The sequence below is a fragment of the Dendrobates tinctorius genome, unplaced genomic scaffold, assembly GCF_039654945.1.
Source record: "Dendrobates tinctorius isolate UK_male_01 unplaced genomic scaffold, ASM3965494v1 ptg000171l, whole genome shotgun sequence".
NCBI lineage: Eukaryota > Metazoa > Chordata > Amphibia > Anura > Dendrobatidae > Dendrobates > Dendrobates tinctorius.
This window is the reverse complement of record NW_027361838.1, coordinates 7,775,403-7,793,421: the sequence shown is the minus strand read 5'-3', so window position 1 is coordinate 7,793,421 and position 18,019 is coordinate 7,775,403. Positions and strand designations below refer to the sequence as shown.

General features: G+C 41.5%; 1 protein-coding gene across 3 annotated transcripts in view; it reads left to right on the top strand.

The window, feature by feature from the left end:
• The first annotated feature begins 517 nt into the window (after positions 1 to 517).
• The window catches only part of ENOSF1 (enolase superfamily member 1), a 57,840-nt gene continuing 40,338 nt past the window's right edge, over positions 518 to 18,019 (top strand). Inside the window, exons 1-3 of one of the 3 annotated variants that reach the window (XR_012221270.1) lie at positions 518 to 721; positions 6,735 to 6,843; positions 8,942 to 9,057. Coding sequence is in view for 2 of the 3 variants with exons in the window: in XM_073550873.1 (XP_073406974.1) it covers positions 638 to 721; positions 6,735 to 6,843; positions 8,942 to 9,057 (309 nt within the window). In the remaining variant the exon portion in view is untranslated. The remainder of the gene's footprint in view (positions 722 to 6,734; positions 6,844 to 8,941; positions 9,058 to 18,019) is intronic. The other 2 variants (XM_073550873.1, XM_073550872.1) reach the window with 2 other exon arrangements.

The window sequence follows — 18,019 nt, the reverse complement described above, 5'->3', positions numbered from 1 at the left end:
CATTAATCATTTCCTGTGTTACAGAATTGCAATGTATGCTATACTGGATACACAACCATAGACATGAGTGATCCTCATCCAACACACGGAAGAAACTCATGCCTTCTGCTAGTTTATTTCACACATACTTTTGGTCAGTGAAAGATAATCACACTGCCCCACTGAATAACATTGGTCCGAGTGCTGTCCGTTTTTCGCACGGACTACAAATAAGCCCTTAGCATGTGTATATTCAGTCTATTGAACAGCAGCCTACATTTGTGTCTTCCTATTTTTCATGCCGTTGCCTTTCCATAGTGAACGCCTCACGTCAACGTTAACTCTCTTTATTTTCATTCATTGATATTTGTCAGAATTTAAAATGAGTTTAATAACAATTGAATAACAACAGTAAGGGTCACTTTTTTAAATAAGAAGCAAATGCAAAACAGGCCGCATTATTGAATGAGAACTTGCTGAGAGTGTGCAGTAAGGGTTAAACTCTGTGGTGTCTAGAATCCACGTGAGTGAGCAGTGAGGGTCAGCTGATAGGGCGTGATATCCACAGCACGGAGGAAGCAGCCGCCACACTGCTACGGCCTCTCACAACAATTATTGTTCTTTCTTTTTTTCCAGAAACAAAGTGTAACCATACAATATGGTGAAAGGAAAGATTACGGGGCTCTCCGTTAAAGACGTCCGGTTCCCAACCTCACTGGGTCTGCACGGCTCTGACGCCATGGTAAGGTGAACAACTTGCACTTTAAACATGGTAAATACAAACCCTGTCTCAAGTTCCTGAAAGCCGCACTAAAAGCAAACTCTGTATCTGAAAGAATACTGAAAGAGATGTTCGCATATTCGGATGTTCTTAAATAGGTAAAACTGCAAAGTGTTTGTAATAATAAGCTTTTCAATGCACCTCCTATTAAAAATCCTTTATGTTCTCAAGAACTGAGGGATTTTTCATTTTATGCAGTCTCTGACCTGCGCTTTACCTGCGGATTTAGTGCAGATTTCCTGCAGATTTCCTGCGGATTTCGCCTGCGTTTTTACACCTGCGGATTCCTATAATGGAAGAGGTGTGAAAGCGCTGTAGAATCCGCACAAAGAATTGACATGCTGCGGAAATGAACTTGCAGCGTTTATGCTGCGGATTTTTCTGCAGCGCGTGCACAACGTTTTTTGTTTTACATTGGATAAAATGGTACTGCACACCGCAGCAGAATCTGCGGCGGAACCGCAGGACCAAATCCGCTGCGGATCCGCAATGTGTGCACATACCCTTAGACTCTTGTGGCACTCTGAAGCGGTCTGGATCGCTGTATCTGGCTTGTCTGATTCCCCCCCCACTAGCCCTTTTCCAAAACTGCAGAAGCAAAGCTGCCTCTTCCAGTAGCATGGGAGTGAGCACAGCTAGTGCCAGCGGTGAGACCATGTCACTAGGCCGACTATCAGTCATGCAGTACTCCTGGCAAACAGGATGGAACATTAGAACAAGATTTAAGGACAACCTGCAGTCAGGATTTTATAAAGTAAAATACTACACACAGCCATATTGGCGCAGAGATACAGATTAACCCCTTCACAACATGCACCATAGAAGTACTGCGCAAGTTGTGTCTCCTCCTTTGATGTGTACTCCAGCGCTGAGCCCATATCTCTTCATGTTTTGAACAGCTGACATGTGCCCAGAACAGCCGCAGGTGGAATCACAATCCACCCGCGGCTGTTAACCCGTTAAATGCCGCTGTCAAACTCTGACAGTGGCATTTAAAGCACGCTGCCGGAAATCCTGCTCATCCTTGTGGGTCACTGATGGGTCAGCCTGACAAACCAAAGTCTCCAGCAGACCTCTATGGTTGTCACTGCCCAGTAGGCAGTGCTCATAGCAAGTCAGCAGTTCTGCTACATACAGGCGATCAGATCATCGCCTGTATGTAAAACAAGCACCTCAAGGACATAAATTCAAAAAAGAAACCAGAAAAAAAACAGCCTTACCAATATCAGATCACAAATGTACAAGCAGGATGCAGCAGAGCCAAATTATAAAGGCAGGGGAAGCACAGGTGTAAACTACTGATGAATGCAGCCACTGACAACCTACTAATTTATGGAGGGTGTGGCTGCCTAGTAAAAAATGCACACAAATGAGGCTTGAATAGAATGGATAGTCACACAGGTACGTGTGATGCACAGTGTCCGGCTTACAGCCTGTTAATGATGCCCATAATATTATGTCAGGAGGGCTGCCCACTAGTTTGACATCTACATTGCCTGTTGTTGCAGAGCCGATTGGGTTATGGCAGCTTCTTATCTCCCATCACCTGATCTATCAATATAAAAAAAGGATTAACCTGATCGCTAAACGGCGTAAGGACAAAAAAAGTCAAAATGCAGAATTAGTTTTTTTTGGGTGAAGCGACACTGCATTAACCCCTTACCGACAATTGACGTAATATTCCGTCCATGTGACCCTGGACCTAATTACCATGGACGGAATATTACGTCACCGCGATCAGCGGCGCCCACCTGGTGAGCGCCGCTGATCGCGGCCGAGTGTCAGCTAATTATCATAGCTGACACCCGGCACAATGTGTCAGGGGCGGTCACGGACCGACCCCGACACGTTAACCCCTTGCACACCGCGATCAAACACGATCGCGGTGTACCGGGGGTTAAAGGGAAGCATCGGCAGGGAGGGGGCTCCCTCCGTGCTTCCCTGAGCCCCCCACGGCAGCGCAATGTGCAGCGCTGCTGCGGGGGACTCCTTTCCTGCAGGTCCCCGGATCCAATATGGCGACGGGGACCTCCGGGGGCCTGCAGGAAGCTGGTTTCCTCAGTGCCTGCAAAGCGCAGGCATGAGGAAGCCTGTGCAGTGCCTGTGACAGATCGCTGATCTGTCACAGTGATCTGTGATGTGACAGATCAGCGATCTGTCACAGGACAGTTATGTCCCCCCTGGGACATTGTAATAAAGTAAAAAAAAAAAAAAGGGTAAAAATAATTAAAAAAAAAAAATCGCTAAATAAATAAAAAAAAAAAAAAAAAAATATTCCCCAATAAATTTATTTTTTGGAAATAAAAAAAAAACCACAATAAAAGTACACATATTTGGTATCGCCGCATCCGTAACGACCCGCCCTATAAAACGGTCCCAATAGTTAACCCCTTAAGCGATCCCCTTAAAAAATAAAAATAAAAAACGAAGCAAAAAATAATGATTTATTATCATACCGCCGAACAAAAAGTGCAATAACGCGCGATCAAAAAGATGCATATAAATATCCATGGTACCGCTGAAAACGTCATCTTGTCCCGCAAAAAACGAGCTGCCATACAGCATCATCAGCGAAAAAATAAAAAAGTTATAGCTCGCAGAAAAAAGTGATGCAAAAATAATTATTTTTTATATAAAATTGTTTTCATTGCATAAAAGCGCCAAAAAATTAAAAAAAGACCTAAATGAGGTATCGCTGTAACCGTACTGACCCGAAGAATAAAACAGCCTTATAAATTTTACCGCACCCGGAACGGCGTAAACGCACCACCCAAAAGAAATTCATGAAACGCTGGTTTTTATAAATTCTGCGTCCCAAAAAACAAAATAAAAAGCGATCAAAAATGTCACATGCCCGAACATGATACCAATAAAAGCGTCAACTCGTCCCTCAAAAAATAAGACCTCACGTGACTCGGTGGGTCAAAATATGGAAAAATTATAGCTCTCAATATGTGGTGATGCAAAAACTATTTTTACAATAAAAAGCGTCTTTTAGCGTGCGACAGCCGCCAAACATAAAACCGCCATAAATAGTAAATCAAATCCCCTTGTTATCACCCCCTTAGTTAGGGAAAAATAATAAAATTAAAAAAATGTATTTATTTCCATTTTCCCATTAGGGCTAGGGTTAGGGCTAGGGTTAGGGCTAGGGTTAGGGCTAGGGTGAGGGTTAGGGTTAGAATTGGGGGTTTCCACTATTTGCGCACATCAGGTGCTCTCCAAACGCAACATGGCGTCTGATCTCAATTCCAGCCAATTCTGCGTTGAAAAAGTCAAATGGTGCTCCTTCCCTTCCAAGCTCTGCTATGCACCCAAACAGTGTTTTACCCCCTCATATGGGGTATCAACCTACTCAGGACAATTTGCAAAACAACTTTTGGGGTCCTATTTCTCCTGTTGCCCTTAGGAAAATAAAAATTTGGGGGAAAAAATATCATTTTTGTGGAAAAAAAATATTTTTTTATTTTCACGCCTGGGCGTTATAAACTTCTGTGAAGCACATGGGGGTTCAAAGTTCTCACCACACATCTAGATAAGTTCCTTAGGGGGTCTAGTTTCCAAAATGGTGTCATTTGTGGGGGGGTTTCCACTGTTTTGGTACATCAGGGGTTTTCCAATCGCGACATGATGTCCGATCTCAATTCCAGCCAAAAACGTCAAATGGCGCTGCTTCCCTTCCGAGCTCTGCCATGCGCCCAAATAGTGGTTTACCCCCACATATGGGGTATCAGCGTACTCAGGACAAATTGCACAATAACTTTTGGGGTCCTGTTACCCTTGGGAAAATAAAAATTGGGGTGAAAAGATCATTTTTGTGGAAAAAATATGATTTTTTAATTGTACCGCTGTACGTTATAAACTTCTGTAAAGCCCTTGTGGGTTCAAAGTTCTCCCCACATATATAGATAAGTTCCTTGGGGGGTCTAGTTTCCAAAATGGGGCCACTTGTAGGGGGTTTCCACTGTTTAGGTACATCAGGGGCTCTCCAAACGTGACATGGCGTCCGATCTGAACTCTAGCCAATTTTGCATTGAAAAAGTCAAATGGCGCTCCTTCCATTTTGAGCTCTGCCATGCGCCGAAACAGTCGTTCCCCCCCACATATCAGGTATCAGCGTACTCAGGACAAATTGCACAATAACTTTTGCAGTCCAATTTCTCCTGTTACCCTTGGTAAAATAAAAAAAATTGAACCTGAAGTATTTTTTTTTGTGAAAAAAGTTAGATGTTCATTTTTTTTTAAATATTCAAAAAAATTCCTGTGACGCACCTAAAGGGTTAATAAACTTCTTGAATGTGGTTTTGAGCACCTTAAGGGGTGCAGTTTTTAGAATGGTGTCACTTTTGGGTATTTTCTATCATATAGACCCCTCAAAGTGGCTTCAAATGTGATGTGGTCCTAAAAATAAAATGGTGTTGTAAAAATGAGAAATCGCTGGTCAACTTTTAACCCTTATAACTTCCTAACAAAAAAAAATTTTGGTTCCAAAATTGTGCTGATGTAAAGTAAACATGTGGGAAATGTTAGTTATCAAGTTTTTTGTGTGCTGTATCTCTATGATTTAAGGGCATAAAAATTCAAAGTTGGAAAATTGTGAAATTTTCAAAATTTTCGCCAAATCTCTGTTTTTCTCACAAATAAACGCAAATTATATGAATGAAATTTTACCACTAACATGAAGTACAATATGTCACGAGAAAACAATGTCAGAATCACCGGGATCCATGGAAGCGTTTCAGAGTTATTACCTCATAAAGGGACAGTGGTCAGAATTGTAAAAATTGGCCCGGGAGTTAACGTGCAAACCACCCTTGGTAGTGAAGGGGTTAAAATGCAGTAACGGGTGATATAAAGATGATATCTGCACCAAAATGGTATCATTAAAAATTTCAGCTCGGTGCACAAAAAATAAGCCCTCACCCAGCCCTAGAGCATGAAAAATGTAGACGCTATGGGACTCGGAAAATGACTCCATAAAAAAAGAACCTAGACATCTTTGGTGTCTATGAACTCATAATGATCTCGAGAATGATAACGGCAGGTCAGTTTTAGCATTTGAGGAACATGGTAAAAAAAAATCCAGAAAACAGTTGTAGAATTGCACTTCTTTTGCAATTTGACTGCACTTGGAATTGTTTCCCGTTCTTGAATACACGATATGGTAAAACCAATGGTATCATTCAAAAGAGCAACTTGTCCCGCAAAAAACAAGCCATCACATGGCCATACTGACGGAAAAATAAAAAAGTTATGGCTCTTGGAAGAAGGGGATCAAAAAAAATGGCTCCGTCATGAAGGGGCTAAAATGATACCTGCAGTAAAGACACTTGTTTTGTGACTTTTGTGTAATTTTTTTGTTACGTTTTCATTTAATGATTTCTTTGTGCATCGGGGTGGGCCTGTGGGCAGGGTCTCTCTTCTTGGTGCTTTGGTCCCTTATTCATCTTCCTGTTTGAACGACAAATCACTGATCCTCCTCCTATTTTAAATATCGCACTGACACACTAATTGCTGTGGTCTCTAGAAGAAACATTGTCTCCAATAAAATGGCGCCGGCAGCACATGCGCAGTCGCATCTCCAAGTCATTCAACGTTGAATTTGCACCCAGCAGACTGGCCAATTGGAGCTCAGCGCTGTGTTTGAGTCTTTACATAAGAAGCCAACTGGATGTCTCTGATTCCTTTACTGGATGCACATTTCACAGCATGTGTTACTGATTTTTTTAGCGTGGGAAGTGGAGGGTTAAAGATTACTGGAAAAGTGACATTGTCTTCTAAAATGTACTGTTTTTTTTTCTATATTAAAATGAAAGAAGGACAAAAAAAAATAAGAAAACTAAAAGTAAAAAATGTTCGATGCTAATGATAAAAAAATTCTAAAATTGAAACCTCAACATATCATTCATTTCCTAATTATTGACAATATAAAATGATTTTAGATCTCAGAGTGATTCTTCTTTTCCACTGACAGCACACCGAGCCCGATTATTCTGCAGCGTATGTTGTCATAGAAACTGATGCAGAAGACGCTTTAAAGGGCTGCGGTCTGACATTCACTTTAGGAAAAGGCACAGAGATTGGTAAGTTGATATTTACCATTATTTGATTTCATCTCCCAATAAAGGGAAATTCAATAAGACAATTTTAGGAATCCAGTTACATAAAGATTTTTTTTTTTTTAGATCCGGAGTTTAAATTGATACAACTAGATGCTATAGATATACATAAAGTACTTGTCTGCAGTTTTTCCATGTGGCTGACAGTTTTTATTGGTAGTGTGGTCTGATTTGATGCAAGTAGGCTCCAAACTGTTTGCTTGAATCACTCTCTATGCAAAAAATACCTCTCAGTCAATATATGTCACAGCAAGGCTTTCATACATGAGGGTTTCATTACAGGGGTTGTCCAGCCGTATTATATTGGTAACCCCCAATGGCGCCCTAATGCTAAAGTTATTCCAGTAAATGACCAGGACCAAAATGATCCAATACACAGACAGTAGCAGCCTGGGTCAGTGTTCTGCAGTGATCGGGGTACAGCTACAAAGCGCTGACATCATTGCTGCCTACCCACCCTGGCACACTTGTCTACATAAAGATGGAAGCTCTGTGTCTGTTATACCAGTTTTTTTTCCATTCAAGTGCAAGTTTTTGGCTTTAAGGCCGGGGTCACACTAACCGACGCAAAATACGGTCAGTATTTTACATGCGTAATACGGATGACAGACCCCTAAACAGTGCTCCGTATGTCATCCGTAATCAAGGTGTGGTCGCGTATTTTGCGCATGTCAGCATCCGTATGTAATCCGTATGGCATCCGTATGGTAAGATTTTCTCGTCACCTTGCAAAATGGACATATAATGGAGCCCTATGACAGGGTTTCTAACAGAAGCCAAAGAATAGATATAGACACATAGAATGCATATAGAATGCATATATATATATATATGTATTCTATGTGTATATATCTATTCTTTCGTTTCTTTATTAAACCTGTCAGTGTGAGTTTATTGTATAGCGCACTGAATTGCCGGCTTTGCTAAAAGACACCGGGTGCGTATTTCTCGCAAGTCACATGTGTGGTCCGTGTGTAATCTTTATTTTTTGCGCACCTATAGACTTGCATTGGCATACTACGGCCGTAGTACGCTGACAATCATGCATTGTAAGCTTCAGTTGATAATAATAAGGTACAGTGGAGAAAATAAGTATTTGATACACTGCCAATTTTGCAAGTTTTCCCACCGACAAAAAATGGAGATGTTTCTAATTTTTATCGTAGATACACTTCAACTGTGAGAGACAGAATCTAAAAATAAAAAACAGAAAATCACATTGTATGATTTTTAAATAATTAAATTGCATTTTATGGCATGAAATAAGTATTTGATCACCTACCAATTAATTGCACCTGGTTGAACTCGTTACCTGTATAAAAGACACCTGTCTACGCATTCAAGTAGTCACACTCCAATCTCTCCACCATGGCCAAGACCAAAGTGCTGTCTAAGAATAGAAAGGCAAAATTGTAGACCTGCACAAGGCTGGGATGGGTCATGGCTGTGTCGTCCACATGACAATGACCGGAAACACACAGCCAGGGCAACTAAGGAGTGGCTCTGTAAGAAGCATTTCAAGGTCCTGGAGTGGCCTAGCCAGTCTCCAGACCTGAACCCAATAGAAAATCTTTGGAGAGAGCTGAAACTCAATGTTGCCCAGCGACAGCACCAAAACTTGAAAGAACTGGAGAAGATCTGTATGGAGGAGTGGGCCAACATCCCTGCTGCAGTGTGTCCCAACTTGATCAAGAAGTACAGGAAATGTCTGACCTCTGTAATAGCAAACACAGGTTTCTGAACCAAATATTAAATTCTGTTTTTCTATTGTATCAAATACTTATTTCATGGAATAAAATGCTAATTAAATATGTAAAACTAATACAATGTGATTTTCTGTTTATTTTTAGAGTCTGTCTCTCACATGTGAAGTGTACCTACGATAAAAATTACAGACCTCTCCATTTTTTGCAAACTTGCAAACTCCTCAGTGTATCAAATACTTACTTTTCCCACTATAGGTTGTTTTAAATAACAATTTAATTAGTAGAGAAGTTTTGTAGTGGATTCGGTCCTAAAGATCTAACACAGTTGGGTTACAATTAATGATGCTGTTTTGCAGTGGTGTGCGCTGTGAAAGCGCTGTCGCATCTTGTGGTCGGAAGAAATCTTGAAGACATTGTTACTAATTTCAGAGATTTCTATAGACAACTTACAAGTGATGGGCAGCTCCGATGGGTATGGTAAACCACTTGACCTTGATATAACTTTATCATCTTTTGTTTTCTGCATTGAAAATAAATATTTATTTTGTCAAAATATATTACTATCATATGAAAGGCATGGTCAGGGTGCTGAGGTGTTTTGGTGCCAACAAAATAAAAAATGGTAATTACATCTGTAATTATTTGGATTTTGTTGAAGCTTCTGGTATAACACTCCTCACCCATCAAGGGAAACAAAATATGGCCGGGGTCACACTTGCGAGTGTGATGTGAGAAACTCGCATCAATACCCGGCACTGCCGCCGGCACTCGTGACCGGAGTGTACGGCTGCATGTATTTCTATGCAGCCGCACACTCCATCCAGTTCTGAGTGCGAGCAGCAGTGCCGGGTATTGATGCGAGAGACTCACACAAGTTTCTCGCATCACACTCTCAAGTGTGACCCTGGCCTAAATGTTTAACTTTCCCTTTCTTATTTTTGCTCACGCTTGTTACACAGATGATATCAAGAAATTTCTGTTAAAGAGATATATTCCTAGAAAAAGCAAGAGATCTCCTATCCACGACTGATGGATGGTAACCCCCAGTCATCCTGAGATTGGAGTCTTGTCCTGAAGGGAGTGGAGGTGTGTAATGTTGGCCTCTGATCCATGCATTGTCTATGGAACTGCTGAATGCAGTGATCAGCTATTTCTGATAATCCCACAGACAATGAATGGAGCAGAGGTCCAAGCATGAGCACCTCTACTCCATTCAATACGGGGCTGCATGCAGAGCCCTGATCTTGGGATTTCAGGGTGTTCCCCAACATCCAATAACTTGCTCTTTGGAGAATAATCCTTTAAAATTAAGGAATAAGGTAACAATGAAAAAAATTTAGAACAGCATCAAATGTTAGGGCAATTATGCTATCAAGGTTACAGGAATATCCAATATACATCAACATCATCATTTCCAGGAGGGTAATATAGACTTAACCTATAATAATTTTAGAATGGAGAGCAAATGGCTGTCAGTGCACACAGTTCCCCATACTCTGGGTTACCTTCCAGGGGCTCCTGCTCCACACGCTGACTCCTGTCAGTACTCTCTCTCTCTCAGGGAAGCTGCCAAACTGGGATCACCATCCCGGACAATGCCTTGCTCACCAGGCCACCTGATAGTTCCAGATCCTCAGACAGACGGTAGCTCCCCCAATGCAGTGCTGTCACAGACTCTGCATACATGGCCTCTCTTCCCCATACAACCCATTGGGGCCAGTATGTTAAAGAGTTTATTCCAAAAGTATTAACACATGAATAGACGCAAAAGTTTTGTGCAATGTGGAGATGTGCAAAAATGTGGCAACTTTTGCATTTTGCACATCAGTTTCAGGCAGCACCACCAAAATGGGTGGCTTCGCCAAAGGAATGGATAATAACCCATTAGTAATCAACTGTCCACTTAATAATACAGTGCACTGACAGACATTTCATGTTTTTATAATTAAAAAAATATGTAGCACTCTCACTTGTGATCAGGCAGACCATTTTGCACAGAACACTGACTCAAACTAACAATGTCACTGCCAGAGGTAACATCATCCTGCTGTGACCGTGTGATGTCATACACTCACTGGCCACTTTATTAGGTACACCTGTCCAACTGTGTGTTAAGACTTAATTTCTAATCAGCCAATCACATGGCGGCAACTCAGTGCATTTAGGCATGTAGACATGGTCAAGACAATCTCCTGCAGTTCAAACCGAGCATCAGTATGGGGAAGAAAGGTGATTTGAGTGCCTTTGAACGTGGCATGATTGTTGGTGCCAGAAGGGCTGGTCTGAGTATTTCAGAAACTGCTGATCTACTGGGATTTTCACGCACAACCATCTCTAGGGTTTACAGAGAATGGTCCGAAAAAGAAAAAAAATCCAGTGAGCGGCAGTTCTGTGGCCGGAAATGCCTTGTTGATGCCAGAGGTCAGAGGAGAATGGGCATACTGGTTCGAGCTGATAGAAAGGCAACAGTGACTCAAATTGCCACCCGTTACAACCAAGGTAGGCAGAAGAGCATCTCTGAACGCACAGTGCGTCGAACTTTGAGGCAGATGGGCTACAGCAGCAGAAGACCACACTGGGTACCACTCCTCTCAGCTAAGAACAGGCATCTGATGGCTACTTTCAGCAGGATAATGCGCCATGTCATAAAGCTCGATTCATCTCAGATTGGTTTCTTGAACATGACAATGGGTTCACTGTACTCAAATGGCCTCCTCAGTCACCAGATCTCAATCCAATAGAGCATCTTTGGGATGTGGTGGAACGGGAGATTCGCATCAGGGATGTGCAGCTGACAAATCTGCGCCAACTGTGTGATGCCATCATGTCAATATGGTCCAAAATCTCTGAGGAATGCTTCCAGCACCTTGTTGAATCTCTGCCATGAAGAATTGAGGCAGTTCTGAAGGCAAAAGGGGGTCCAACCCGTTACTAGCATGGTGTACCTAATAAAGTGGCCAGTGAGTGTATATTCCATAACGTCATTCACTTCTTCCGTTTTAATGCTACACTTGCTGTAAGAAAAGGAGGCCTATTGTGATCTCTGGTAGTCCTGCATCCCAGACAGCTGGTGACAGTTGTGATGGTGCTGCTGTTGACAGCTCCCACATTTTTAACCATGTTATAGGCTTTTTTCCTTTTTCATTACAACATACATTGACACTTTTTTCTTTTACCATAAATGTTTTGCAACACTATAATTCATTTTTCTCAATCTTATCAACCCAATAATCCTTGACAAAAGGGACTGAACAAGAAATGCTAGGTAGCTATATGTCCAAAAAGCCTAATGCAACCACAGGCAGGCTGTGTTTGTTTGGCTTGTATGGTTGTCAAATTTGACACAGCTGTGCAAAAATAGACGTGCATAGTTAAATGTTTAGATAAAAAATGTTTTCTATTTTTTCAACAAAATTCAAACTTTCTATAAAGGACATAAAAAGAAATGCTAGGTGGGGGCAAGCAATGCTATGTAGGTAAGTACAGAAAGCAAAATGCTGTAGAAGATTGCACTATAGATATGACAAGTACAATTGTCAAATCAAGAAATTGATATCTAGTTGAATATCCATGTGAATGGACCTGCAAATTTCATAGAATTTAATACAAATTCAATTTAGATTGAATCAATCTGTTCATCATGTTATACACTCGCTGCATACTCTAACTGTTGTAAATCAATTGGAATATACCAGCCAACTCTTTTGTTTGTCTCAATGGATTTGGACCTTCATTCCATCCTCTACATAGAATTTGGCAAAGTCATCAGAGAAATTAAATTTGCATCAAAGCGAATTGAATGTTTCTTGTTTCGGTACTCTAAGGGCCCTAAAGCATAATAAATGTAGGATGTAAAAAAAAATCAATACTCAAATTGCCACTAACTTAAGCCTGTTTTACATTTCCGTTTGTCAGTATCCGTCAAAATCCGCCGTTTTGCAAAAAAAATGGATCCGCCATTCTGCTTGGCGGATCCGTTTTTTTCCCCATTGAGTTGCATTACCGGTGGATCTTGACGGATGGCCATCCGTTGGATCCGTTATTTTGCGGATCCGCCAAATTTTTGCCGTCCGCCGACATGCCCGGACGGAGCATGCAACGTTTTTTCTGCTGCAGGATCCGCATTTTATAGTGCGCATGCCCGGGGGAAAGAAGTCAGCCGTAAATTTAACCCTGAAATCATTTCTGGCGGCCGCAAAAATTCTCTCCCTCTCTCTTTCCCCTTTCCCGGGCTACGGTTCCTTTAAAATTCTTCCTACATTGGATCCGTTAAAAAACCGGTCCGGTAGCATCTGTTGTCATCAGTACAGCAACGGATCCGCTTTCTGCCATTTTGGCGGATTTTAACTGATGCTAAAAACTGTGTGAAACAGACCTTAGCCTGCTTTCTAGTCCCCCATGCCTCCTCTTTTCTCCTTCTTTTGTACACATCTTCAGTCTGCTTCATTCTGGGTTGAGGCTTAATGTGAGACTAGACCTCTGAGGTCCCTGCATGCGTTTCATGAGCTGCATGCTAAGCCTTTTGTGATGCAGATTGCAACTTTGTGACGTTGCAACGTGTGTCTCAAGAGTATGACGCTCTGGGGCGTCAGAGGCCCAGTCACTCCAGAAGCCGTAGTCCAGGCTAAAGAAGAAGATGCGTGCGATGGGGGAATGTGAAAAGATACGAGGATGTGGAGGAGTAGATGCGGCAGGACTTGTGAGCGGTGAGGTCAGCTGTTTAGCGGAGCTGGAAGAAGGAAGTGCACCATTTTAGGAATATCAATCTATTAACACATAGATAATGGTGAAGCTTTGCGCAAAAGGCAGGTCAGTTCTAAATTCCACAGAAATCTCAGACCAAGATTCTTGTAGAATAGGCAATGGACATAATAGACCAGTGTAAATAATGAAAGCGGATTTGAACTGCAAACATTTACTACACGTGGCACAATTGCCTTCTTATGTTATGTTCCTTAAGGTCACCAGTGATAGCTAGATAAGAGTTGAGAAGTGCGTTTGACACCAAGATGTACAGACATTAAAGAGGAGTGAGAACTTCAGAGTAAAGAGAGCTTTCACCACAAATGAGCTTCCTGTACTTTAAGTAGCTCCATTGGGTTTGTGTTGATGTCAGCTAAATTGCAGCTAGGGTTGCTGATGTAGATGAGTTCTTCTCAGAAGGATGGTAGATAATCTCAAAGCCAAACCAGTAAGGGCATGTGCACACGTTAAGTATTTGGTGCAGACATTTCTGCACCTCTTGCTGCTTAAAATACGCACATTTTTGCCACTTTTTTTACATGTGTTTTTGGTGGAGATTTTTCGGCACTCATTACCACATTTTACTGAAAATATGACCTACCCCGAAAATAAGCCATAGCATGATTTCTCAGGCTTTTTAGGGTATGCCTAAAATATAACCACTACTACAAAATAATCACTAGTTGTGGTTCAATAAGAAAGTGTCCAGGAAGGTAAGAAAGTTGAAGAATATACCAGGACCCTTCATCAAAGAAAGCAGACACCCCCAAAAGAAAGCAAACACACCGAAAAGAATCGCACTCACCAGACCCCAAACTATTAGGCTATGTGCACACGTTGCGGATTTTGATGCGGATCCGCAGCGTTTTTTGACACGCGGAATTACATCAAATCCGCAGTGTAGTTAGTGAATGGTAAAGTAAGAATTGCTGTGCACATGCTGTGGAAAAAACGAGCAGATTTGCAGCGTTTTTTTTCCCGCAGCATGTCAGCTATTTTTGCGGATCCGCAGCAGCGGTTTTTAGTCTCTCTCCTCCCGAAGCACAAAGGAGAAAGTTCACAGACCGAATCCATTCCCAGTAACACCAAACAAATCCGTACAGCAAAAACGCATTACAATCCGCAAGAAATCCGCATCAATTCCGCAAGTGTTTTGCCCTGAGTTTTCTGCCAAGAAATGCGTATTCTCTGCAGAAAATTCCACAGGCTAATCTGCAACGTGTGCACATACCCTTAGAGTTGGCAAGTGCTGATGGTGGATGGGCTCTAACACAGAGATCTGCATCACTGTCAGATCCAGCTGTATTGCACTGCAGCCTGCAGCTCGCATACAGATTAGGTACCAGTATCACTCTGCTCCCGAGCTCGAGTGCTCTTTCTGCTTGTGTGTGATAGCCCATCCACCTGCCAACTCTATTGTAATTCTTTGGTAAGTGCGATTCTTTTGGAGTTGAACCAATATTAGCAATCAATCCAAGTACATAGAGAATAAAAATTGTAAATTCAAGTAGGTAATTTATACCACAGTAAATATGGTATGTACCCACCACTATAGGAGTAGTATATATGGTTGTGCACCATGAGAACAGCAGATCAGATAAGAAAATGTTCAACTGAACCAGTATTAAGATAAAATATATAAATATATCAATTAGCCAGTAGATGGCACCACATAAGGGTCCCGTTACATTTAGCGATGCACCAGTGATCCCGACAACGATATGACCCGGTCAGGATTGCTGGTGCATTGCTAAATGGTCGCTAGTGAGCTGCCAAACTGGCAGATATCACCAGCGATGCAGCAGCGATAAGCAATCCGTCGGCGGTCGCTCTTACCTGTCACATGGCAGCGATGATGACGACTTCCGCCTGCGTCCATGCGTCGCTAGACGGCGCCAGCGGGACGCCAATGAGGAAGAAATGGCCCAGGACGTTCGAGCGCGATCAGCGATATCCATCGGGGGGGGGGGGGGGGCGGTCGCAAGTACGTAACATAGTTATTAAGGTTGAAGGGAGACTTTAAGTCAATCTAGTTCAACCCATATCCTATCCTAACTTGCCCTAACATGTTGATCCAGAGATCACAAGTAGCGAGATCGCTAGCGATATGGCTGTTGCATCACAAAATCGGTGACGCTTTAGCGATATCGCTAGCGATCTCGCTATGTGAGAAGGGGGCTTAAAAATCATCAAATGATACGTCCTACAATTTCCAAAAGGAATTGATACCTCATCTATTTGTCATATACATGTTGGGTAAAATTCCTTTTGGAAATTGTAGGTTTCATCATTTGATGATTTCTTTAGTAGTTATGTGGTGCCATTAACTGGCTAATTATATATTTTATTTACATTTTTTAAATAAGCTTTGTGTTAATCCTATTACTGGTTCAGTTACTATGGTAATTTATGTGTTCATACCTATTTATTTGCTATGTGGTGCCATCTACTGGCTAATCGATATATTTATATTTTAAATTTGCATTTTTCAATAAATTGTATTTTAGCTAAATTCTGTTAATACATTTTCTTTTGGGGAATGCTGTTCATGGAATGTAACACATCCCCTGAAAATAAGCCCTAGCGCATCTTTCAGAGCAAAAAATATTATAAGACCCTGTCTTATTTTCGGAGAAACATGGTAGTAGGAGCTAAATCTGCAGCAAAAAAAAGCTGGAAGAATTGTCATGCAGCAGATTTAAATCTGCACCAAATCTGCAAGTCAAAAATAAGCAATATGTGAATGAGACGTCAGGATTCTCATTCACTTTGCTGGCATCAGGAAGCTCTTAAGGTTTTGGTTTTAAGGTCAATTCTGCTTAGAAAAAGTGACAAATCTCCAACATATGCACCAGCCCTTAGAGTACCTGCTATACTGTCCTCATACACGTTAGCACAGTGTGTAATGAGACATGTAGCTAAACCCCCTGATTTCTTTAAGAAAAAGAGGCTGTAAGTTGTAACCTTCTTTCATTGATTGTAGATGTGACAGGAAAGGGTGAAACTATAAAATGAAATAACAGGAGAATTTCAGAATATATAACTGTACAATGCATAAAATACTGATAGTCTGCAATACACAGTAAAATGAGGTAATATACAGTGCTATGCAAATTAATTTGGACAAAGCATTTTTTTTAAGTAAAATCGTAAGTTGGTTACCAGTCAGTGATTCAAACCAGTTTTAACTACTTTTAACAGGTGTGAGTGCCTGTTCAAAGCCGTTAAAACTGGTTTGAATCACCGACTGGTAACCAACTTACGATTTTACTTAAAAAAATGCTTTGTCCAAATTAATTTGCACAGCACTGTACAAACTGGAGATTATCTATCTAATACAGCAAACATACTGATAAACACAGGACTGTAACACACAGATAGTAGCTTACCAAATATTCTTAGAGCAAGCTGGTTACAAGGAGCATGAAGAAAAACAAGTGGTGTGTTTTCTCCTCAGAAGCATGCAGGAACAATGTGTGCTGTTCCCTTCACAGTGTCATAAGTGTCATAATCTGGGTCGGAGTTTGCTTTCTGCTTCACCTCCTCCGGCCTGGTCATGGCAGGGTTAACTATTTCTGCCTCTCTTTGGTTTAGGGGTGGCTATTTCTTGATGCTCTTGCTGGCAGCTCATGTCAGTGATAGTTTTGGGCTTTGGCTTGATCTGCTGATCCGTTACACCCCAGTGTTCCTTTGGCCTCTGACTTCTTGTACCTGTGTCTGACCTGTCCCCTGTACCTGACTTAGTGTTACTCTGGTGTGTATTCCTCTCTGTGTATGACTCGGCTTGAACTCTGACTTCATCTGTTACCACACGCTTGACCGGCACTGACCTACTGGCCTACCTCTGACTTCGTCCTATGTCTCACGTATCTGGTACCTCTGCTCTAGTCTGGTTCTGACCCTCGGATTGTATTTGACCATGAGTTCTGTTTTCCCCTTTAAACATTACGCTTACTGACTGTTACTGACTTGGCTCGTTTTGACCCCTCTCCATCGCCACCTGGTGGTACAGTGCAGCCTGCACTGTACTGCTGTGCAGCAGGTGCGACATCTCTTCTCTCACCAATACCCCCTGGTGGAGTCTGCGTTACAATAAGACCACAATGCAACAGGAACAATCCCGCAATGCCCTAGGTACTTCCCATAACACATTGCAAACTAAACTAGAAAGTATACATTAAACCGCCAGCAGATGGTGCTGTTACCTTACAATATAAAATATAGGAAGGATTCATGTACATAGAAAATACATGTCTGTAATAACTGAGACACAAAAAATAACTAAACTTTAGACAGCAACATTACTGCTGGACAGAACACCTGCTGCCGCAGTAATCTCCCATTCTTGTAATCCATTTTGTGCTGGATTAACTTTCCTGCTGTTTCCATTGTAACTAAAGGACAAATTCTGACATTATGTAAAATGACCAGAAAAAAAAAACATTTTTTCAAGCAAATCATGGCAAGTATAATTTTAGACTTAATGGAACTGCAGATAATCTCACACTACTTCCCTTTATCAAGGCCATCATGAATCCTGATTATATATCATCTTCATGATTCTCTTTCTTACATTTTATTATTTGCAGTTTTCCTCCAGGCAATTTAATTTTCAGAGTCATTTTGTTCTTTTTTTAAGAAAAAAAAAATCTTTGACGTCATAATTTTCACTTTTTCATTTATTTTTGCTT